Source organism: Salmo trutta, chromosome 24 (genome assembly GCF_901001165.1).
Source record: "Salmo trutta chromosome 24, fSalTru1.1, whole genome shotgun sequence".
NCBI classification, from domain to species: domain Eukaryota; kingdom Metazoa; phylum Chordata; class Actinopteri; order Salmoniformes; family Salmonidae; genus Salmo; species Salmo trutta.
In genome coordinates this window covers 12,683,750-12,708,901 of record NC_042980.1, presented here as the reverse complement: position 1 = coordinate 12,708,901, position 25,152 = coordinate 12,683,750, and the positions used below count along the sequence as shown (strand labels likewise).

The window sequence follows — 25,152 nt, the reverse complement described above, 5'->3', positions numbered from 1 at the left end:
ATTTATGACATTATTCTGGTAAGCAAGGGTTTATTTAGTCTTCTAGGGCAACATATAATGACAGAAGAGAAGCTGCATGTATCTAATTATAGAAAAGTTGACTAACAAATAGCCTATCAAAATGTTAGAAATTATAAGCAGAAACATATCTAAATCTGGCAAAAAAAACTGCACCCCCTGTCAAAAAATCGTTCCCCCGTCTCTGACTGTACACTCTTAGAAAAAAAGGTGCTATCTAGAACCAAAAAGGGTTTTTGATTGTACCCATTGTAGAACCCTTTCAAGAACCTCTTTTGGTTCAAGGTAGAACCCTACCCACAGAGAGTTCTACATGGAACCCAAGAGTTCTACCTGAAACCAAAAAAGGTTCTCTTATGGGGTCAGCCAAAGAACCCTTTTGGAACACTTTTTTCTAAGAGTGTAGCCTACAGGTATTTTCTATATTAGCGGGTTAGAGTCGGGCGCGGGCCTCAGATTTTCATTTTATCACATATAGTTGGGTGGTTGCGGATGGGTTAGCAATTACGGACGGGAGCGGGTGAACAAACAGCTGACCGGCACACCACTATCCTCAAGCACATGTGTATTTTGTCGTCATAGTGTCACAATCGTCGTTTTGAACAGACCAAGGCGCAGCGTGTATAGTGCTCATCTTCATTTATTTTAAGAGAACACTTAAACAAAATAACCAAACGACAAAACAGTTCCGTCAGGTAAAATAACTAAACGGAAAATAACCACCCACGAAACCCAAAGGAAAACAGGCTGCCTAAGTATGGCTTCCAATCAGAGACAATGAAAGACACCTGCCTCTGAATGGAAACCATACTCGGCCAAACATAAAAACGAAACATAGAAATAGAAAACTAGAACAAAATCCCCTAGAACCAAAAACCCCCCTGCCACGCCCTGACCATTCTACTATGGCAAATGACCCTTTTCACTGGTCAGGACGTGACACATAGGTTCAAATCTGGCCTACTGCTCTTTGACACATCCTTTCTCCATCTTCCCATACTGTCATCTCTCTCACTATCTAACCTTTAAAAATATTTTGGAAAAAAGAAAATCGAGCATTGAATTCAGCCAAATAGCAAAACAATTTTTTATAATATATATATATTTTTTTCCTAGCTTTAAACATGACCTTACCACAGTTCTCAGATTGCTCTAAACTAAATTTGATTGCACATATAGTAATTTAGAAAGGCATTCAACGCAAGAGTACACAGTGGAAATTATCTAGTGTTGCGATAATCAGAGCATATTCTTCTTCTCCTTGATAAGGAATATAATAATTTATGTTTAATCAGACGAGACGTCAAACCCAGTGAGTGTTAAAAGAAGAGGAAATTGAATTTATTTTATTTACCGGCGGAACCACAACAAAATAAATTAGCACCAATGATTCTTAGGGGGCATTGGAGGACAAGGAACAACTCTGTCTGTGACTGTCTTCATGAGAGATGTTACACTCAAAAAAACGGAGATGATAATGTTTAAGCATTAACAAAACAACATTCTAAGCGTTAACAAAACAACACTAAGCGTTAATAGAACCACACCCTAAGCATACTGCTAATGGCAAAGAAAAATATATAGTTGTTTTTGCTTAAAGCTACAATACATCATTCCCCACTGATAATTGCCTTAAACGCCTTAGAAAATAGTCCTCCTATCTTCTGCCATAATAGACAGAGCAGGGCACGTAGACAGACACACAGCCAGGCATAATTTAACATAAAAAATGATTTTGCCCACTCTGTCATTATGTGCCTTCTTGTTTATTAAATTAAAAAGGGCTCTGTAATTACTTAGAATGGCACAGCCTCCTTTTCCCCCGCTGAGAGCAGCATCACAGATAGCAGATGGATCAAACTAATGGAAGAGAGTGCAACCTGCATCAATCTATTGGAGCCAGTGAGCATCTTGGTGAGATTTCCAATGAGCTGTTCATCAGTGGCGAGCCCACACTCATCACCGTGAGTGAGTGTTTCCAGGAAACATCACAATGCTTATCATAACACACACTGGGAGCCATCAGTGGAATTAACAAGCACTCAGGGAGGACATTCGAGGTGAGGAGAGTAGATTACAATAATACTACTGTGCTAATACAAATCGCTGGTGGAAAAATGTAATAGGAAAAAATTCAGGGAGACCAATGACCAGTGTGTTCAGGCAACATGCATGAGTTCAAGAACATATAGTGGGGTCCGAAATTATTGACACACAGCAATAATGACAGTATAAAAAGATTCTTATAAATTAAGTCGTGAAAAGTTTAGTATTTGGTCCAATATACCTAGCACACAATGATTACATCAAGCTTGTGACTCTACATTTTTGCAGTTTGTTTTGTGCCCAATAGAAATGAATGGTAAATAATGTATTGTCATTTTGGAGTCAGTTATTATAAATAAGAATAGAATAGGCTTCTAAACACTTCTATATTAATGTGGATGCAACCATGATTACGGATAATCCTGAATAATGAGAAATGAGAAAGTTACAGAGGATCAAAGATCATACCCCCAAGGCATGCGAACCTCTCACCATTACCAATAACAGGGGAGGTTAGCATGTATTACAATAACAATATACAATACAGCTCAGTATTTTAATTATTTATTTTATACAGTCATTATTGCTCATCAATCATTTTGGACCAGTCTATATGTCAGTGCTGGGGGTTGGTACTCAACTACTATTTGAGAAGGTTCAGTGACACAAATTTCCTAGGTGGCAAAGGTCTGGATGGATATCGTCCTTTATCGGCGCTGTGGTACAGCCGCAGTAACAAACATAGTCGTCTACGACTTAGGAAACATGTTGTTATATAAAATGTACATTAAATACAGAAAATGAGACTAAGAACTTCAATGAATTACAACTTATTTTGCAGAAGAACAGAAGTGGTGGCATAACTGTCTATGCATAAAGTGCACTGTGAACATGAATTCTAATAAAATAAAGTACATGTTTCTGGAGAAGAAAGGAGAGTTTAACAAAAATAATAATCTGAATGCACAGAATGTCTCTGTGGGCCATGCAATATTCATGTAGAAGTCACTCTGGGCTTGCATCAATGAGAGAAATTACACTTTCTGTCTCCTGCCAATGCTTTGAAATTTGGCACAAATGGTGTGAAAGCAACTCTTGAGACACTGGTGCTGTTGTTCATTGGTGAGCCTGGTGCAGTATTTGTTTTTAATAAAGTTCATTGTGGAGAAAGCTGATTCACAGCTGTATGCGGAGCCAAACATGGTCAGGATGTATGGTGCCAGCTTCTTGAGAACAGGGACATCAGCTGCAGGCACCATCTTTCCCCAGAAAGTAACAGGGTCACAGTCACCAGTCTGCTCCTTCAAAGACACATTTTCTTGCAGCTCAATCAACTCCATTAGCAGTGAGGCAACATCTACCCATCTGAAGATCTGTTTTGCTTCTTCTGACAACTTTGTCACACTTATGACCAAGAAGGGGTTCTGAATGAGCAGCAGCAGTTCTCTTCCAACAGTGACGTCATCAAAGCGAGCCTTGAAGTTTTCCATCAGCTTCTGGATGAAATCAACATGGTTTGGGAACATCTTTGTCTCCCTGCATTTGCACCAGAAGATTGGGGAAGTGGACAAGTTCTACCTAGAGATCATTCTTGAAAAGCTCCAATTTCTTCTGGAAAGCCCGGACTGCTGTTATCATATCACACACTGTGTTGTGCCATCCCTGCAGCTTAACATTCAGTTGATTAAGGTGTGATGTAATGTCTGTCAAAAATGCAACTGTTTCCATCTTCTCCTCATCTTCCAAAAACTCAAAAAAGTGAATTGCCTTGTCACTCTTTTGCTCTGATAACAAAGCTTTGATTTCCTCCCGAATGGCCCAAAAGCATTCCAAAACCCTGCCTTTGCTGAGTCATCTGATATTGTTGTGCAGTAGTAAGTTAGCAAAACTGGCATTGGCCTCTGTCAGAATGCCTCGTAACAAGCAGTGTGTAGGGATGATGTTGCTCTCAAAAAGTTGATCAGTTTCGTCATCGTTGTCATGACCTCAGAATACTATTTCCCCAGACTGGCACACAGGACAGATTGAAGGATGATGCAGTGATATGATATCAGGTCAGGGTGGTCCTCTTTCAAACGTAGGATCCGTTTGATCTTTTCCCTGAGCTCATCTTTTGTTGTGTTTTGTGTTTTCCCAAAACCCAAGCTTTCCTCAGTGAACACTCCATTGCATGTTGTTGGGCTGTCTGGGAATTGGCAAGGACTTTGGCGGACCTCTCAAATTATGATTTTAGTTGGTTCATCTTGTTTGTTCTCACCTCCGCATTCAGGGGATACTTCTGATCGAAATGACTATGCCTGGTGTCATAATGGCGCTTAATATTGCTACTTTTCAGGTGGGCGTTGCATCGACAGAGAGAGCGAGAAAGAGAGATTGCTGAGTTAAAGAGGCTGCTGCGCCGGGTTGATTTTTTAAAGCTGTCAACTATAAAAAATAATGTTTTGACTTTTATAAAACAAAATGCGATGTTGTCCGGTCCGGATTGACTCTTCTCTGGGTCCGGACCCAGACCACGGTCCCCCAGTTGGGTTTGGCTGGTCTAGTGGTAGTGCTACTGCTTGCAGACTACACATTGCCCCTGGAGGCATGGGTTCAACCCCTGACAGCGCCATTTTCCATTCTATGTCCCTCTCCCCATCTCAATCACTTTTTTCACTGTATCTATCAATACAAATACCCTGAAGAAATAAATAAATAGCATATCCTATGTCAGTATGTCATAGCAGTGCTCCAGATGAGGGTCTGGATGTCTAGGGTGGAGGTCTCACCTTGACGTTGGGGGTGTAGAGGTTCCTCAGAGAGGCCAGGGCTGCAGAGAGGCCGTCAGCGCTGCAGCTGATCCAGAGGGCCTGCAGCACGCTGGAAGACACACCTGTCTTCTTACTCAGACCCTGAGGACAGAGACAGAGACACTGAAACCATGCACACACACTAGGTCAATAAACCAATGATACATACAGTAGATTCCCTCCCAGAGCCTTCTCTCACACCCAGAGGGCTTATCCTCTGATGATACTGTCCGTATGTACATGTATCTTGATTCATTAATAAACATACGCACTCTAAAATTCACAAAAGGAATGTAATCCGAGTAAGGGTGGGATATACACTATAGGCTTCAGGGGCCATTTGCATCTAGAGTCTCAGAGTAGGAGTGATATAAAAGGCAAAACTGTGATATAAAAGGCAAAACTGATCATAAATCAGCACTGCCACTGAGACGCTTTGTGAATTCTGGCCCAGAACTAGCTAGTCTCAAGGCCGGACTACCTTGAGGCCCTGGGGCATTATATTGTATATTATTATTATTTTTACTGCATTTCAACACATTTTGCAAAAGTGCAGAGAGAAAAATGTGCAGTTTTATAATGCTATTCTACACATTTTCTACTAGAAAATTCTATACTTTTTGCCATGAGGTAGATATTTTTATGGGGCTGTTTTATAGCTCAAATATAGCTTTAAAGGGGCCCCGGGATGTGCCCTGCATGCCCGTTCGGTAATCTGGTCCTGGCTAGTCTCTTGTACCTTGAAGATGTGTGCTTTAAGGATATGGTGGCCCAGCTCCATGGTCTGCTGCCGGTTCAGTTTCCCCTCTTGTCGCGACAGCATGAAGGCCATGAGTGCGTGTCCACTCCTGTAGAGGAAACACCAAGACATTTCCCATCAACAACTAAAAGTGTGCAAAGTGTTCGAAAAACAATGTCTAGGGCCTACAGGTGCCGTAGTTATGCCATGGTAGGATGGTCTTACAATGTATCGATGTGAGTGACACATTGTTCATCATCCACTTTCAAACTTGGCTGATGGGGAGTGACGGCTGCTATTTTTTCATTCCAACTAAAGCTTGTTTAATTTCCCCAGGCAGTCGGAGACAGAATTGAGATTTGTAATTTTCTTATCTTGAGAGATTGGAGAGTTTGTTGTAATCATGGTGCATTATTCTATCCATTACTCCACGTCAGCCTCTCTGTTGGCCGGTCTGATTAAACACTGTTAAACGCTAGTGTCTAGACCCTGTCTAGGCCATGCCTGGTCTGGCCCGCGAGGAGAGGAGGACAAGTGGTGTAGGCTAGAAAATGCAGCCCTTGTGTTGAACGTAACCACCTTCCTCTTCTCACTGAAGCTCTGCTCTCTGGTGTTAATTACCAGAGAACTTCATTAAAAGACCACGCATGACTGACGTTTCAGTTTGAACTTTTTCCGTTAAGGTGTGCTTTCTCTTTTAAATGGGGAAATAACAAGCTTTTCTTCTAGTTCTGTGTGTCAGTCGTCGTGCCAGGTCTTCGCTTGCTTTTGTTTTGACAGATTGTGTTGGAGGGGTCTGAGAGGGGGTGTATAGAGGTCAGTGACTGCAGCTTGGAGGAGGTATGCAGAGGTGAGTCAGAACAGAGAGAAAGTAAGGACAATCATAGTGCGTCCCAAATGGCACCTTATTCACTATATAGTGCACTACTTTTGACCCCTATATAGGGAATAGGGTGCCATTTGGGATTTGTCCCTAGTATGATTAGTGTGCACTATGGTAGTCACTAATGAGGGTATGAAGAATCCGAGTCTAATCACAGTCTAAAAAAATCAGTCTAAAGACACATTAGCCCGTTCCACATGGCAGCAACACCGCAGGAAACATTGACTTTTTTGCAGATTGAGATTCCTGCCAAAATTAATCTATGATGAAGTGGAACACATAGTAAATTCCTTGATAATATTTAAGATAGGATGCATACATATTCCCTTACAATATACAGTAAACACCCAAGTTTGTACTTGTCCCCCTCCTGATTGGCATTAGCCCATGTCTTCGATCACCAATCTTTGCTACCAAATCATGTCTTTGTTTTCAAAGATTTCTCTTTAAATCTACAATAACACTTCATACTGTGTTGATGCTTTAGGGACCACATAAGTTCTTGTTAGTGATGCACCGATATGACATTTTTGCCCGATACCGATATCCGATATTTTCCTTGCAATTAAAAAAATGAATTATACCGATAACCGATATTTACAATTTTAGCAGCTTTTTAAGCATTCTATTACAGTGAAACTATATAGCTAGGTGTCATCATCTAAAATAACCGTAATTTATAAGACAGTTCTTATTTTATTAATGGTGGTCGGAACCATCTATGTGGACTTGCGGTTAGCCTTCAAAATAAAAGTATGTCATTGACAGTGACGCAAATTAATGCAAATTGTAGAATTATGCCATATTTGAATAGATCATGCTAAACGAGGTTGAAATGTTGTTATATAAAATCAACAAAAGACAATAATTTGTTAATTTGACAAAAATGTGTTGAAATCACACTGGATGTATTATACTTAGAATTGCATTGGGGGCATACTTACTTCACTGTAGAGTCTTACCTATGGATTGTGGATCAATGACATGGGGTATCAGTCTACTCAGTGACATCCAGAGAACATTAGCATTGTAGCTCTTATTGCGGGACTGTGAATTGGCCACATGTATTGTCAACCTATGTGTATCGAACACTATTCTCGAGGAAAAACAATACTGCGTGGATGTTTTGGAGTCTGATAACTCTGAGGAGGGTGTTGGGAAAAAATATATTGGGTATTGAGTAGACTGATACCCCATTTTATTGATCCCCAATCCTTAGGTAAAGCTGTACAATGCAATATGAATGTCAATACACACAATAGGCTGACTGGGGAGGTGATTTCACACAGTCACAGTCCCGCAATAAGAGCTACAATGCTAATATTTGTGTAAACTCTTCACAGTTGTGTTCTGTGGGTGCCACCGAGTAGATTGATACCCCATTTCATTGCTTCACCTTCCAACCTTGTTTAACATTATCTCGTCTAAATATGGCATGATTCCACCAATTGTAACCTTCTGCATCACTTCCAAAGAGGTACTTTTATTTTGAAGGCAAACCGCAAATTCCACTATTGTGCCTAATTCTTCTTGTGGCTAGTTTCACAACACATTACCCGGTCAGGTCGAGCCTCACAAGACAGATGAAGCTAGCTGGCTGCTTATAACGTTAGCTTTGGGCAACAGGGTTGAGTAGCTGGCTAGCTATTTATTTTCATGAACTGAAGTTCAATTTCAATAGGTAAACAACAAGTGGCTACCTAGCTAATACTTACTCACAAGGATTCCTAAATCATTGCTAAGAATAGTGAAAATGACAGCAGTTTCTACTGGTCACTGTTTTCAGATTGGTTGTATTGGTGCTATATTGGTTGTATTGGTGCTAGTTAGGTACCAAGCTAAAGCTAGCTAACTACCCCAGAAGTTGCGGTCGAACAAATAATGCTTTATTACCAACCCGGTATTGTAAACACATCGTTCGTGACCGGTGTTTGCTTGTTTGCAGACTTTTGTACAGCTTTGACAGTGCTACTGATAGTAGTGGTGGCGCTTGGCTTGCACATGCAAATTCAGAACACATAACATTCTACAATAGAACGGTTGTATTTGACGTGTCAAATTGAAATCTTATTTAATGCGTCAAATAGTGTTATTGTCAAATAGTGTTATTTGACGTGTATCTTTTTGGACACGCAAAGACCCAAACGGCGTTCCATAGCATGTCCTGAAGCTAATAGCAGTGACGCTATTACTGTGTAACTCCGGTAGGGCAACATCTGAACAATAGCGCACTTGGTAACGTTAGTGTGTACCGGTGCTCAACCAGTCGTGAAAGCCAACATCACCCACGACAGAGAACGGTTGATTGTCAAGGGCAATGAATTCCATTATCTTGGCGTTAATGGATTTCGCCTTTGAGTTATCTTGCTGAAATGTTCTTACTCTTTCAAATGACTTGTTGATTGCTGGATCCACACAGCAGACATTGTGGGCTAGGCTAGGAATGCTGTGTTGCAGGTGTAGCGCAAAATTTTATGTGGCATCATTACGTCATCGGTTACTCACATCGGCGTTGAACTAGACACCGATGTTGGCATTTTTAGCTAATATCGTCCGATTCCGATATGTTCCCCGACATATCGTGAATCCCTAGTTCTTGTTGTTATAAATGATAGCAACAAGATAGTAGTACACTCTTGACAGTAGTAATGCTAACTACTGTATAGTATACATTTGCTACTAAGCTCAAGAGTATGTTCGCTGAGAGAAAACCATGTCTAAGAGCAAATTCAGTTCCAACTCAAATGAGTGTTGAAATTCAAATGTCGACATCAGTTGCCAGTGATGTCTGAACTCCATACAGATGGTTCTTCTATTACACTGAATAGAGTTTATGGAAACATCCTTGCCAGTATAAGAGCGTCTGCTAAATGACGTAAATGTAATGTAAATGTAAATGTAAACAACCTCCCTCATCCGACTTGAGCTAAATCAATTTCCCTACACGCAGAGCACTGAAGGAGCCCTACATTTCATCAGTCGACCCCATGTAAGATAATGTGACAGGGCCGGGACCCAGGATGTATGCTGACAACCCCTGTGTTTCTGCCAAACAACATCAGCACTGTCCCAAATGGCATCCTATTCCCTATTTAGTCCACCATTTTTGACAAGGGCCCAAAAGGGTTTGGTCGAAAGTAGTGCACTATATAGGGAATAGGGTGCCATTTGGGATTCAGACATCCACTAGGCTACTTCTCCTGGCTGTCCATCCATCCCCTCACCCAGCAAAGCACATCTTAACAGCAACAGGAAGAAATATGACTTGTCAGCTTCTGTTTCAGAAAAAAATCCATAATTTCTTCTGCAGCGAAGCGCCGTCTTCTCCCTCCTCGCGGATTACATAAGTATCCTGCCCCATGTGTATCGATCAATGGCGGTATACAAACTAGGGAGCAATAACATGTCTGTGATTGAGTGAAAAGGAGTGGATTGATATAACTTAAAAGGGAACGCGGCGACGCTGTCTTGAATGTTCGATTTCCTCTTCAAGTGAAGAAACAGACATCAGACATCAGAGGTTTCCCAGGCAGAGATGAGTCACGCACAACTTCTTATTGATGGTAATTTCCTCCCTCTTTACTGCATAAACAACCATTCAATACTGTCTTGTGCTTGTTTGCTCCTTAAACAAAATGGTACACTGTCTCCCTCGGTGTTTACATTTTTAAAAGCGTCTGAAGATCAGAATATGCAGCTCTAAACAAGGTACTGTAATTATTTCTCCTCCTTCTGAGTGCTAGAAGATGCCAAAGTGAGCCATCTCTTCTAGGAAACCACACATTTCACTCATGGTAGAGAGGCTGCAATTTCAATTCAACACAACTGAATGACTGAAAAGAGAAATCTCCTACTGGCTTTGAATGTATTGCTGATTAAAAGCTCTACTGTCAGTGTTAACCCCTTGACAGAATATGCTAGGCACGTTTGTAGGGGGTTCCAGGGTGGGCATTTGAAATGATTTCACTACTCAAATAATATCATGATTTTTTTGGGTTGATATCTGAATAGTTGAAACACACTGAACAAAAATATAAATGCAACTGAGTTACAGTTCATATAAGGAAATCAGTCAATTGAAATAAATTCACGAGGCTCTAATCGATGGATTTCCCATGACTGGGAATACAGATCTGTATCTGTTGGTCACAAATACCTTAAAAAAAGGTAGGGGCGTGGATCAAAAAAACAGTCAGTATCTAGTGTGACCACAATTTGCCTCATGCAGTGCGACACATCTCCTTCACATAAAGTTGATCAGGCTGTTGATTGTGGCCTGTGGAATGTTGTCCCAGTCCTCTTCAATGGCTGTGCAAAGTTTCTGGATATTGGCAGGAACTGGAACATGCTGTCGCACAAGTCGATCCAGAACATCCCAAACATGCTCAATGGGTGACATTTCTGGTGAGTATGCAGGCCATGGAAGAACTTACGACGCCAAACTACAGTCAGGTCAATACCCTGGTGAGGACGACGAGCACGCAGATGAGCTTCCCTGAGATTTGTGCAGAAATACTTCAGTTGTGCAAATCCACAGTTTCATCAGCTATCTGGGTGGCTGGTCTCAAGACAATCCAGCAGGTGAAGAAGCCGGATGTGGAGGTCCTGGGCTGACGTTGTTACACGTTGTTTGCGGTTGTGAAGCCGGTTGGACGTACTGCCAAATTCTCTAAAACGACGTTGGAGGCAGCTTATGGTAGAGAAATTAACATTATCTGGCAACAGCTCTGGTGGACATTCCTGTAGTCAGCATGCCAATTGTACGCTCCCACAAAACTCGAGACAACTGTGGCATTATGTTGTGTGACAAAACTGCACATTTTAGAATGGCCTTTTATTGTCCCCAGCACAAGGTACATCTGTGTAATAATCAGCTTCTTGATATGCCACACCTGTCAGGTCGATGGATTATCTTGGCAAAGGAGAAATGTGTGCATTTGAGAGAAATAAGCTTTTTGTGCCTATGGAAATGTTATGGGATCTTTTATTTCAGCTCATAAAACATGGGACCAACACTTTACATGTTGCGTTTCAAATAAACATGATTTTTTTTTTACTTCAATGGAGACTTCCTTGCGCGAATCGGGAGAGAGCTGGTGTGCTGCACTCTGCTTGTTTCAGCAGAATGTGGGGGAGGGGTGGGAGTGGAGCAGCGACCAGTGTGTGTGGCAGTCTATGTGTGTGGCAGGAGGGAGAGAAAGTAGGCAAACCAACTTGCGCTAGTTAGACAAACGTGTTGCTGCCATAGGTTGGTTATCTATCATACCATATGGTAGTGCCTGTCTTGACTGCATCAAATCTTTGCATAGAAGCTAGCTAGCAACAGTAGCAAGCAAAGTTAGCCAGCTAGCTAGCTACGGTAGTAAGGCTAATTGAGGCTATTTTGCTGGGCTCCCTAACTCACTGATTGGGCTTGAGTTCATCTATCTGACTAATTGGGTTTAAGTTCACCTAACTAACCAGGGTAGATTTGAGTTAGCCTAGCTCACCTGGGGTCACAGAGAAAGTTGGTGCTCTCTCCGTCTGCCCTCCACACCAACCACTCTCTGAAGGATGGGTGGCAGAACATGCGCGTCTTGTCCCGCCGCTTGATGAGGAAACAGGACAACGTCTCCATGTGCTGCTGGAAGTCGTCCCAGGGCAGCTCGCCGCGCACGGCACCTGCGTTGATGGCCTGGAACAGCTGCTCGTCCATCATCGGGTGGAGAGACGCCAGCGCTACATTCAGGATGGGCAGCGAGCGCTCGAACGCCGACTGAGTCATGAACTTCATGTTGCACTGCAGCAGGTAGAGCTCGGCCAGCGACACGGGCACTACCTTGTAACTAGCGCTCTTGATCACCAGGTGACCCCTCTCGAACAGGTCCAGGGTCAGTTTGAGGTACAGATAGGAGCCCTGGCTGCGGGCGATCAGGTGGCTGCTCACCTTGCCCACAATGATGGGGTCGGCCTTGCCATTGAGGGAGATGTTGTTCATGATGTCTTTGCTGCCGTTGATGCGGTACTGGATGTAGGCATTGAGGTCCGTGTTGATTTCCTTGTTCTCTGGGAAATCGTCCAGGGAGATCTTGGAGAAGGGGAGGAGGCTGGTGACTTCCTATGGAAGACACAAGGATATTGTCATTAGATTTGCTACTGCACTTTAATATTATATTGTTACATTATATCGTTATTATATTATAAATATATGTTCTCCAGTACCATCACCCACACAAAAAATATGTCTATGTAAATGAGAAAGTGGGTTAAACAATAAATCAACTATATAATTTACAAGTAAGTGTATGCCCAGAATTCCAAATTCCTATTCCAAAATGGTTTCCACACCACAGAAACCACTGCAAAATGAAGAGCTTAATGGACAATCTTCCACTCTCCATAAAGGCTATATCATGTGTGGTTCCTCCAGCTTTTCTTATCAGCCCAAGGTCAGTAAGCACAGGGGGCTAGCTGGAACTGACACTGAGCACTAAGCTATCGGCCTGCCGCAGTCACTCGCCGATGTGTTTGCAAACAAAGGCTTTGGGAGCTGGGAGATGATAGAGCTGGAGAGAGCAGGAGATGGGGCCATTGGGGAGACTTTTAGTGGGACACAACCTACACTTCAATCTCACTCCTCAGGGTGGGAGAAATCAATCCACCTTAATCCCGCTGCAATCCTCCTGCCTTTCTGGAGAGGATAGAGAAGTAATGCAGCCCAGAGATAACACCTTCTCAGAAAGAGAGTGAGAGGGGTAGAAGAGATAGAGATAGAGGGAGAGTCAGACACAGCGAAAGTGAGCAAGAGAGCGAGAGAGAGAAAAGAGAAAAAAACATACTGAATAATACACAGACTGGCCAAGGTTTCTGAGCAACACCTCACCTAAGAACACCTCACACTTATTAGTCTGTAGTGTTAGCCATTGTGAGCGACCTTGCCCCGAGATCTTGTTTACACTTTGGATGTGTGAGCATGAGGTAACACTCACACCCTCATCTGGCTCTAGTCTCCACTTATCCTACCTACTTCATGAGAGAATTTATCAAAGGGCCTCCCTAGGTTTGAAAAATGTCAGTAACTTCCCAGGTTTTTGAAAAAATGTACAGGTTTCTTTTTTGGAATGATGGATCAACATATTTTGACATGACATGTAGCCTAATCCCAACCCAACCCAAAAAGATCCATGAACACGAACATGGAAATCCTCTCTCTGGTCCAGGGGTCCTAACACTCAATTTAGAACATACGTGATACCAAAACATACGTGACAACAAAACGATACCACGTCAAAAAAAATATGATTAGTATGATTTCCCCCAGTTGTTTTTTTCAGATTTTTGCTCTAGAAATCTTTTTTTTTGAAACAATTAATGCTTAAACCACATCAGGGGGCCCATGTTGAAGTCTGAGAAAAAAATAGAGAAATTTCGATTTTTTTTGTGTAGATACCCTTTAATTCAGGTGCACACCAGCCAGACAGTTGTGTTTGGCTAGAGGTGCTCTTGTAGTGCACTTGTGATGGAGTTTTCAAACCAAATGGCCACTGGATTGATGCAAATAATCATGATTCTGCCAGGTAGGCATAGGCTACTTTGTAGTTAGCTTCAATTGCCTTTCCATCTACCCGAAAATGGTTAGGCTATCATTAGCATCGCTAACAGCTACACAAAGTGGTAGACATACTGGCACTACGTGCACCGCACACAGCAGGGCGTCGACAATCAGGTAGACTTGCCAGTGGCACACCGAGCCAGTGCCAAATAAAATCTACTGGCCCGAATGAAAAAAATACTGTCCCAGGTCAAGATCTGCCAGGAAAGCGAATGATGCGTGCATCATTTCAATAGCAGGGGATTTTATCTTTCATTTGCACGAGACTTATGTGGCAGGGTCTACAGTCAATCATGGATTACAAAAAGAAAACCAACCCCGTCGCGGACATCGACGTCTTGCTCCCAGACAAATTAAACAACTTCTTTGCTCGCTTTGAGGACAATACAGTGCCACTGACACGACCCGCTATCAAAACCTGTGGGCTCTCCTTCTCCGTGGCCAACGTGAGTAAAACATTTAAATGTGTTAACCCTCGCAAGGCTGCCGGCCCCGGGCATCCCTAGCCACGTCCTCAGAGCATGCGCAGACCAGCTGGCTGGTGTGTTTACGGACATACTCAATCAATCCCTATCCCAGTCTGTTGTCCACACATGCTTCAAGATGGCCACCATTGTTACTGTTCCCAAGAAAGCAAAGGTAACTGAACTAAATGACTATCGCCCCGTTGCACTCACTTCTGTCATCATGAAGTGCTTTGAGAGACTAGTCAAGGATCATATCACCTCCACCCTACCTGATACCCTAGACCCACTACAATTTGCTTACCGCCCCAATAGGTCCACTGATGACGCAATCGCCATCACACTGCACACTGCCCTATCCCATCTGGACAAGAGGAATACCTATGTAAGAATGCTGGTCATTGACTACAGCTCAGCATTTAACACTATAGTACCCTCCAAACTCGTCATTAAGCTTGAGATCCTGTGTCTCAACCCCACCCTGTGCAACTGGGTCCTGGACTTTCTGATGGGATGCCCCCAGGTGGTGAAGGTAGGAAACAACATCTCCAACCCGCTGATCCTCAACACTGGGGCCCCACAAGGGTGCGTTCTCAGCCCTCTCCTGTACTCCCTGTTCACCCATGACTGCGTGGCCATGCACGCTTCCAACTCAATCATCAAGTTTGCAGACAACATTACAGTGGTAGGCTTGATTAACAACGACAACGAGACGGCCTACAGGGAGGAGGTAAGGGCCCTCGGAATGTGGTGTCAGGAAAACAACCTCTCACTCAACGGCAACAAAACAAAAGAGATCATCGTGGACTTCAGGAAACAGCAGAGGGTGCACCCCCCCATCCACATCGACGAGACAGTAGTGGAGAAGGTGGAAAGTTTTAACTTCCTCGGCGTACACATCACGGACAAACTGAAATAGTCCACCCACACAGACAGCATGGTGAAGAAAGCGCAACAGCTCCTCCTCAATCTCAGAATGCTGAAGAAATTTGGCTTATCACCTAAAACCCTCACAAACTTTTACAGATGCACAATCGAGAGCATCCTGTATCACTGCCTGGTACGGCAACTGCACCGCCCTCAACTGCAAGGCTCTCCAGACGGTAGTGTGGTCTGCACAACACATCACCGGGGGCAAACTACCTGCCCTCCAGAAGGCGAGGTCAGTACAGGTGCATCAAAGCTGGGACCGAGAGACTGAAAAACAGCTTCTATCTCAAGGCCATCAGACTGTTAAACAGCCATCACTAACATAGAGAGGCTGCTGCCAAAATACAGACTCAAATCTCTGGCCACTTTAATAAATGGACTTAATAAAGGTAGCACTAATCACTTTAATTATCGGCACTTTAATAATTTTTACATATCCTACATTACTCATCTCATATGTATATACTGTACTCTACCATCTACTGCATCTTGCCTATGCCGCACGGCCATCGCACATCCATATATTTGTACATATTCTTATTAATCCCTTACATTTGTGTGTATAAGGTAGTTGTTGTGAATTTGTTACCCAGATTACTTGATAGATATTACTGCATTGTCGGAACTATAAGCACAAGCATTTCGCTACACTTGCATTAACATCTGCTAACCACGCGTATGTGATCAATACAATTTGATTTGAATTGATATTCCCGTGCCATTGTTGCCTCTTCCGAAAGTTTGTTTATTTTTGGTCAACTGCACATTACTCTTTGAATAAATCCTGAAGAAAAAACAAAAACAAATTGTGATCCAAAAACTAACGTGACCAGGTGCACTTTTTTCACTTGCACCCTTGCAACCGATTAAAAATGTGCGTCGCACTGCCAAGTCAAACGGTTGCAAATGCGACTGTTTTAATCGCAGTATCGAACCCTGCACATCACAGAATCACCCACACCATGCAAGGATTAACCAAAACGGAGGAGGAAATTAAAAAAATAACTGAATACGAAATCAGGATAATCCCCATTACCCCTTCAATTCTCCAGTCGCAAGAAAAACTAAACAGAACAGTATAGATCTAACAAATGAGTGCAGCCTCCTATGCTCCCTGCCTGCAGTGCAGTGTAACTAACTCCTGCCTATGCATACTGATGGATAGTTGTGCCCATGGCCAGAGTGGCTGAGAGAGCAATAATGACAAGAGCTGGTACAGATATGGCTGTCAGTCAGCTGCCACATTATCCCAAGGCCCAGGATTAATCTCAATTGCACTCCTTGCATCCTCTCTCCTCTCCTTCTGCAAACCTATTGGAGGGACAGCCTAGCTCTGTCCATCAGACATCAGACTCTGCAAAGAATGCAAAGAAGTGATACCAGGATCTGCTTCTCAAATGGCGCCCTAGTCCCTATGTAGTCAGAGCTCTGGTCAAATGTAGTACACTACATAGGGAATAGGGAATTTGGATCACCCCAGCTCAGCTCATCTCCTCCATTGGTAGACTCAGTGTCAATTTCAGTTAGTGGCTGTCTGCATGTTCCGTTGTCATGCTGTCTTATTTAATGGGTAACTGTTATTTCTCTCACTCTCTCCGCTACTGTTCTCGATGCACTCGACAGAAATGACACTTTGTAGAGGATAGTGTATGACAACAAGAAACGCTTCGTAAAGCAGTTCTTCTTTTACACTTGTCAGGATCTGCTGGTGCTTGTGTCATTCAGTGAGAGAGGTATCAAATATTGATACCCAGACTTACCCATGGAGGTTGTAAAAGTATCTTAATTCACTTGAAATTGGCAAGTTAGCTGTGCTGAAATGGCCCTTGAATACAGCTAAACTCATCAGCACCCTTACCGGGAAAAATACAAATGGTCAATTAAATTAATTCATGAATTATTGGATATCAACATGAATGGTGACATATTAACATTTACATTCTAGTAATTTATAAGACCCTCTTATCCAAAGTGACTTAGAGGCAATTAGTGTTAAGTGCATTGCTCAAGGGCACGTCGGCAAATTTTTCACCAAGTCGGCTCGGGGATTGAAACCAGTGACCTTTCGGTTACTGGCCCAAAGCTCTTGACCGCTAGGCTACCTGTCGCCCTACATATACAAATAGGCAGATTACAAAATATCTCTGTCATTAAGTCATACTGTACATTACTTGGACAGTATAACACCATCTTAAGTTGAAACATTTTGGTAACTTTTCTGTAATCATACACTGTACAGTAGGAGTGTACATGTAGACTCACCAGTAGGTTCACTCGGACAGTAACAACCAGTTTGAGCCAGGAGGGGAACTTGGAGATTATCTTGGTGATGAAGGAGGCGATGGTGTCTCCGTAGTCAGGCTTGTGGAACTCTGCCTCGTTTAGCCCGTCTATCAGTATGATATGGTCTTCTTCTGGAATCTTCCTCTCTAAACACACACACACACACACACACACACACACACACACACACACAACACACACACACACACACACACACACACACACACACACACACACACACACACACACACACACACACACACACACACAGATCAGTAGAGAAGACATGGTGGAAAGAAACAAATCGACAATTCACAAATCTTTCAGGCCAAGTCGACTGCAAACATGCCATTTTGCCGAGGAGTAGAACATTTTCTTTTGAGTTTGTTCTCATAAAATTTAAGCTAGACATACAAGCTGCTGCCAGAAACGTGTCAGTAAAAATAAGAACTGAACATACAGCAGAGAAAGAGAGTAAGATAGTTGGACACCACACTTTAAAGAACTACAAACAACGTTGTACTTAGATAACATCTCTCTGCACTGCAGTGCCTGGTGCATTAACACATCTTAAGATGGTTTACTCTGGTATTCTCCCACATCTCTACAGCTAGCACAGTAATGAATGAACATGAGTGTGTTTTAGTCCGCAGCCATATCGACAGTGCAGTACGTTAAACTGCTCTGTGGTGAGACCGCAGCGGGGATCTGCTCTTCTTCACTGCAGTATCTAAGCCATGCTTTCACAGCAGCGGAACGACAGGGCCCATGTGTGCATCCCAAATGGCACTCTATTTCCTATATAGTGCACTACTTTGACCATAGGCTACTTGTCAATAAGTAGTGCACTATATAGGAAATAGAGTGCCATTTGGGACACAACCTAGTGTTCCTCCTCACATCCAGCTTTGCACAGTGATCAGAAACACGCTAAAATATAAATGACAGGAAAATGTGCAAAGTTCAACTCCCCTCCCAGCTGGGATGTCTCAACCCCCCCCCCCCCATCATTGTGATGGAGTGGACAAATCAACACTTCCCTCCATATCAAGCCCAATCAAACACGGTCATTCATTTCAATAAAGAACAGGGGGTAGTTGTGAGGGGCCCGTCACAGGAGAGCTGCTGCATGCCCTGGCTGCACATTGATCCTCATTCTTTTCCATCTCCATCATTCCAACACTGGGTTTCTATATCTACATTGTCTGTTTAGGCTCCTGCAGTAACATATCGATTCACTGCAGAGCAGGGAAAATAGTGGGTCGTGTTGTCTTTGCAAAACGGACTTGACCTTGAGATAGTCATGTTTCTGTCTGTCTGTATCGGAGAGATGCATCCGTCACCAAGTTTACGCTTCCTTGGAGAGGCACTATTCTTCTGCCCTGACAACAATAACAAAGTAATACTAACCATTTAGTGTAACATCAATTCAAATCAATGTTGTCAAAGCAAACGCAGAGCTCCTACACTAAGCAATTAACAATGTCCCCGCAGATTATGCTCCCTCTGTACAGCCAGCACTTAACCCATTTAACTCAGGTATTTCAGGTTCTTTGTGTAAGGAATGGAACCAATTTATCTCAGCTGGCTGGAAGAAGTGAAAAGCACAGAAAATGGTCTCTGAAGGGACCTTGGGTAGCTGTTTGCGATTTAAGTCATCTAAGCAAACCTGTGGTTAAATTACAGTTATAATACACTTGAACCACTGAAGGCCTAGATAATAGAATGGATTCAATGTGTACTTTCAAGACATAATTTTGGACCATGAACACCAGTGACAACAGTCAGATATGAATGAACCTAGGTGTAACTAATTTAGCATCGTACCCTTGCGGAGGTTGGCCAGCGGCTCCAACACGCCCCTGCGGAAGGCTGCCATTGGGTCCTGGACGCAGGAGCGCAGACTGAGCATGCTCTGTAGATAGGAATCCTTCAGCAGCAGCTCTCTATAGGCGGTGAGCTGGTGCGCTCTGCACAGCAGGGCAGCGATACTGTGCACAAACTCTGGCACCAGGCAGGTGTAGGTGTTGTCAGCCTGGCAGTAGTGATATGCAACCACCTGGACGGGAGAAAAAAAAAAAGAGTACAATTGTTTAGGAACTTTAGTGGCTAAAAATGTATAAGACGTTAACCTTTGGTGTATTACCAAACCATACAACAATATCGACTGTGAGTAGCTTACATTGTTGTTGGTTTAAGTCAGCAGAAATCTGCTAAGCTGGCTGTGTGACCTCAAAGTTCTTGTAAAGCCAATAGGCTTGGTGACTAAAAGGCATTTGATGCAATACATAGGGCCCTATAAAATCAGTTATATTTTTGCCTGATTCCCCTACATTATTGTATTTCATATTGATTTCGAATTTTTAGAACCGTTAAGGTATAAACATTTTTTTTTTTTAAATAATGAATTTGGCATTACTGCTACTATTAGCCAATAGAAATGCATTGAATAACAGATTCACTACATGGAACAACAGATAGACCAACAAAAAAAATCAAAACAAAGTTTGTTCTGATGTGATGGTCCTACAGTGCATTCGGAAAGTATTCAGTCCACTTGTGGTAAATTCAATTGATTGGACATGATTTGGAAAGGCACATACCTGTCTATATAAGGTCCCACAGCAAAATCCAAGCCATGGGGTCGAAGGAATTGTCCGTAGAGCTCTGAGACAGGATTGTGTCGAGGCACAGATCTGGGGAAGGTTACCAAAAAATGTCTGGAGCATTGAAGGTCCCCAAGAACACAGTGGCCTCCATCATTCTTAAATGGAAGAAGATTGGAACCAAGACTCTTCCTAGAGCTAGCCGCCTGGCCAAACTTAATCGGGGGAGAAGGGCCTTGGTCAGGGAGCTCCAGAGTTCCTCTGTGGAGATAGGAGAACCTTCCAGAAGGCCAACCATCTATGCAGCACTTCACCAATCAGGCCTTTATGGTAAAGTGGCACATGATAGCCTGCTTGGAGTTTGCCAAAAGGCACCTAAAGGTCTGATGAAATCAAGATTGAACTCTTTGGCCTGAATGCTAAGCGTCACGTCTGGAGGAAACCTGGCACCATCCCTATGGTGAAGCATGCTGTTGGCAGCATCATGCTGTGGGGATGTTTTTCAGCGGTATTGACTGGGAGACAAGTCAGGATCGAGGGATAGATGAACGGAGCAAAGTACAGAGAAATCCTTGATGAAAACCTGCTCCAGAACGCTCAGGACCTCAGACTGGGGCGAAGGTTCACCTTCCAACAGGACAACCACCCTAAGCACACAACCAAGACAATGCAGGAGTGGCTTCAGGACAAGTCTCTGAATGTCTTTGAGTGACCCAGCCAGAGGCCGGACTTGAACCCGATCGAACATCTCTGGAGAGACCTGAAAACAGCTGTGCAGCGACGCTCCCCATCCAACCTGACAGAACTTGAGAGAATCTGCAGAGAAGAATGCGAGAAACTCCCGAAATACATGTGTGCCAAGCTCGTAGCGTCATACCCAGGAAGACTTGAGGCTGTAATCACTGCCAAAGGTGCTTCAACAAAGTACTGAGTAAAGGGTCTGAATACTTATGTAAATGTGATATGCAATTAAATATGCACAAATTTCTAAAAACGTGTTTTGCTTTGTCATTATGGGGTATTGTGTGTAGATTGCTGTAACGTAATAAAATGTGGAAAAAGTCAGAGTCTGAATACTTTCCGAATGCACAGGATATCTGAGAGATATAAGAAAGATCAGGAAACAATACATTTATTTCTTTACATGTATTTACCGCCTTATTTGAGGCACTAAACTATCTCCATATTTTTTTAACTGGTACCGGGGACCTTCAGATGAGTCTTGTGAGGCTTGTGGGCGCCATATGAAAAAACAGAGAACGCCAGAGTGTCCGTGAGAGTCTCAGCTTTCAATAGAGTGGTCATAATGTAGGTCAAACCGTTTGGACGCTACAGACATTTCGTGAGAAGACAGAATCTTGGGATGTCTCATGGTCTGACAAACACGCTCTAGCCACCTTTCACCACAGATGCGGAAGGGCTATATTGGCGGATGTGATGGATTGAGACACAGCCCATGCAAAAAAACACATCTCTAGCTTAAACCATACAGATTTTGATGGGGATTTTGCATTATGTTAATTTGATTTCCGCGAGGTCGTGCGACCTCATCAGAAGACCACTTTTGAGGTCTGGGAAAAATCGAATACATTTTAATTTTGGGTGTAGTTACCCATTAATGTAACTGCACACCAGCAAGACACTGTTGTTCGGTAAGCACTCATGTAATTGCTGAGTTTGCAAAACAAAAGACCACTGGATTGATGTAAATAATCATGATATCATTCTGCCAGGTAGGCATAGGCTACTTTGTAGTTAACATTTATTTTGGAAGATTTATGGGAAAGCCTTTCCCATCTCTACCAGAAGACGGTTATCATTAGCATCTACGCGTACTCCCCTTTTATAGGTCCCTAAATACATCAGTTCGGTATATAGACTAAGCCAGCCCTGACCTCATTCCACTTTTGCCATTATACAATGGAATTTGGCGGTGAGAAAATACAGTAGCTATTTGTTAGTCTGAAATCAAAGCTGGGACTTGAAGGCATGTCCTTGTATTGTGACCTTCATATGCAATCGTCTGACTAACCAACACCCACTAGGCTATAACACACTCCAGTCCACTTGAGCAGGGTTGTATTCACTAGGAACGAAACGGAAGCAAACAGGCTGAAACAGATAGGGGTCTACCTGGATTTGTCCAACAATAAATATTTGTTAAGTTTTCCATTGCAAAACATTTTGCTATGTTGTGCACTAATGAATGCGATCCAGGTGGCATCCCCTACCCAGACAGAGGGGATGATGATGAACTGGTTGAAGCATTGCTCAACGACCTCAACTAACCTCCCCAAATACTGTCTCCAAGTGGAGCTCTAAAAGTAGGATGTGCTGCCTGTGCCTTGTACTGAACAGGTTCTGCTGTGTTCACGGACATCTGACTTGGACAGGGGTTGGGGGACGGGAGAGGGGCGGTGGGACCCTGTGGATCTGTCTCTCTCTCTCTCTGTCCTAATTACAATCAAACCTGGAGGAGCTGATACACTTTACAGGGCAGCAGGACAAGAGGAGGGAGAAGCAGGTGACTGGCTAACACCTTAGCGCACCACATAGCAGTCCTGACTCTGCCTGGGTCTACTGCAGAAGGACTCAAGACCTGGAGCCTGTCCTCAGGCACAATGATGAAGACGTCCCAGAGAGGTCAGAGAGACAGTTGGCCCATAACAACACCAGTCTCAGAACCGCACATTCACTATCAGATGAGACATATAGTCTAAATATGTCCCATGCAAATTTCTTGGATGCGACCTGTGAGTAAATCACACCCAAATAGTCTGATTTGAAATGAGAGAAATATAACCCTCGCCAACAGATAAAACAAGAGTAAGCACTTTAACTTTAACAAAGTAGTGCTCTCATGATGATCTCTGTCACAGATCTAAATGGCAGAGGAAGTTGGCACACGATTCTGGCCTAGGACGAGGGAAGGAGGACCTTGAGGCGCAGGCCTGGCCGCCGCCATAATTTCCAATGAAATGATCAAATTATTATTGAATCGTCTGCTTGACGGATGGCGTTCTTTCCTGTTTGGACAGACAGGGTTAATAGGGATGGCTTGTCCTACACCTCCTTGGGGGTAAACTTCCTGGTCCAATGCAGCCTTCTGAGTGAGACGGCCAAGCTAACATGATGAATCTACAGAGCCTTCACAAGTGGTGGAGAATTCCACTTTTTCACCGGGCATAATAATAAAGCGGCCGAAGCAAGGACCGTTGCCAAAGTACTGTTACTAGCTCTGCTGCCAAGACATTTCTCACACTGAGACAATTAAGTCAAACGAGCTGCTATGAAAGAGCTGTATCGGAGCAAAAAACCTAGCTTTGCTATCGATATGACATACTGCTGTGAGAGAGACACAATGCCGTTAGACACTGGGCGTGGGATAAGTAGATGTCCATTGTTGTGGATGGATTAGAATGAGAGGAGACAGCAGCTTGCTAATCAGAAACTGTTTCACTGTACAGCTACTCTGTAGTAACCTGAGAGGAAAGGATGCAGTAACATTGAGCTACAATGTCTCACAGATGTGGACCATACTGTACATCCCATGCAGACCACTACCTCATCAAAGAGACATGAACATCTGGTGTTTGTCACGTATTCCTAGGTGATTGTCTGCAGTACAACTGGATGTTTCCAGAGTCATGATCGACTGTAATTAATTTCCAATTCAGGGACAAAACCTTGAAGTGTGATTGTGCTCATATAAGCGAATCAAGCGAAACCAGTGCCTAATTGCAACTGCAAAAGCATGAAATACTTTGCGGATGCATCAGTGAGTGCCCTGGATATGAGGGTGGATTTGAAGAGCGGCACCTCCTTTTCATTTAGCCGTGATGACTGACGATGCAATGTTGCGTGGCAGTCACAACACCACAGGATCGCTCCTTTGAGAGACGCTGTTGAAAGCAGTTTAATGCATAATTGGTATGAGGGATTCACAGAGTTTAAATATGTTAAAGGCGCAGTGCAGTCCAAAACTAGATTTTCTAGTTTTTTGTTATGATATTTCCACACTACGAGGTCGAAATAACACTCTGAAATTGTCAAAATTATGATAATGCCCTTTAACCTGTTTGGTATAGGGGGCAGTATTGAGAATTTTGGAAAAAATATGTTCCCATTTTTAACTGCCTCCTACACCAACTCAGAAGAATATGCATATTATTGTTCAGGTTTGGATAGAAAACACTCTGAATTTTCTAAAACTGTTTGAATGGTGTCTGTGAGTATAACAGAACTCCTATGGCAGGCAAAAACCTGACAAGGTTTCAAGCAGGAAGTACCCTGTCTGACAAGGAGTCGTGCGTCTTACCTCTTTTTATTGAAAAGTAAGGATCTTAGCTGTAACGTGACAATTCCCAGGGCTCCAATAGGCTCTCAGAGCCCGCGAAATAACTGAAGGTTTACGAGGGAACCTCAGGTTGAAATATATTATCGCCTTTTGTAAGTGGATGCTCGGAGGACCTTTCAATGATGCGCGTGCATGAGTCGCTTCTGAGGAGAAATTTTATTCGGCTGTTTAGGCTCAATGCATACTCCCGGTCGGAATATTATCACTTCTCTACGACATAAATGGCATAAAAATTGGTTTTAAACAGCGGTTGACATGCTTCGAAGTACGGTAATGGAATATTTAGACATTTTTGACACGCCAATGCGCCATGCGCAACACCGCGAAGAAGCATTCTAGAACTCACGAACAAAACGTCGCTGTTTGGATATAACGATGGATTATTTGGGACCAAACCAACATTTGTTATTGAAGTAGAAGTCCTGGCAGTGTATTCTGATGAAGAA

At 43.1% G+C, this 25,152-nt stretch overlaps 1 protein-coding gene across 9 annotated transcripts in view; it reads right to left on the bottom strand.

Annotated features, from left to right (window-relative positions):
- LOC115160706 (protein TANC1) overlaps positions 1-25,152 on the bottom strand; it is a 286,753-nt gene that overhangs the window by 42,417 nt on the left and 219,184 nt on the right. For all 9 annotated transcript variants that reach the window (XM_029710993.1, XM_029710992.1, XM_029710995.1 and 6 more), the window contains 5 exons: positions 19,571-19,802; positions 17,723-17,889; positions 11,965-12,572; positions 5,593-5,701; positions 4,833-4,955 (listed from right to left, as the gene is read on the bottom strand). In XM_029710993.1, the coding sequence (XP_029566853.1) occupies positions 4,833-4,955; positions 5,593-5,701; positions 11,965-12,572; positions 17,723-17,889; positions 19,571-19,802 (1,239 nt within the window). The remainder of the gene's footprint in view (positions 1-4,832; positions 4,956-5,592; positions 5,702-11,964; positions 12,573-17,722; positions 17,890-19,570; positions 19,803-25,152) is intronic.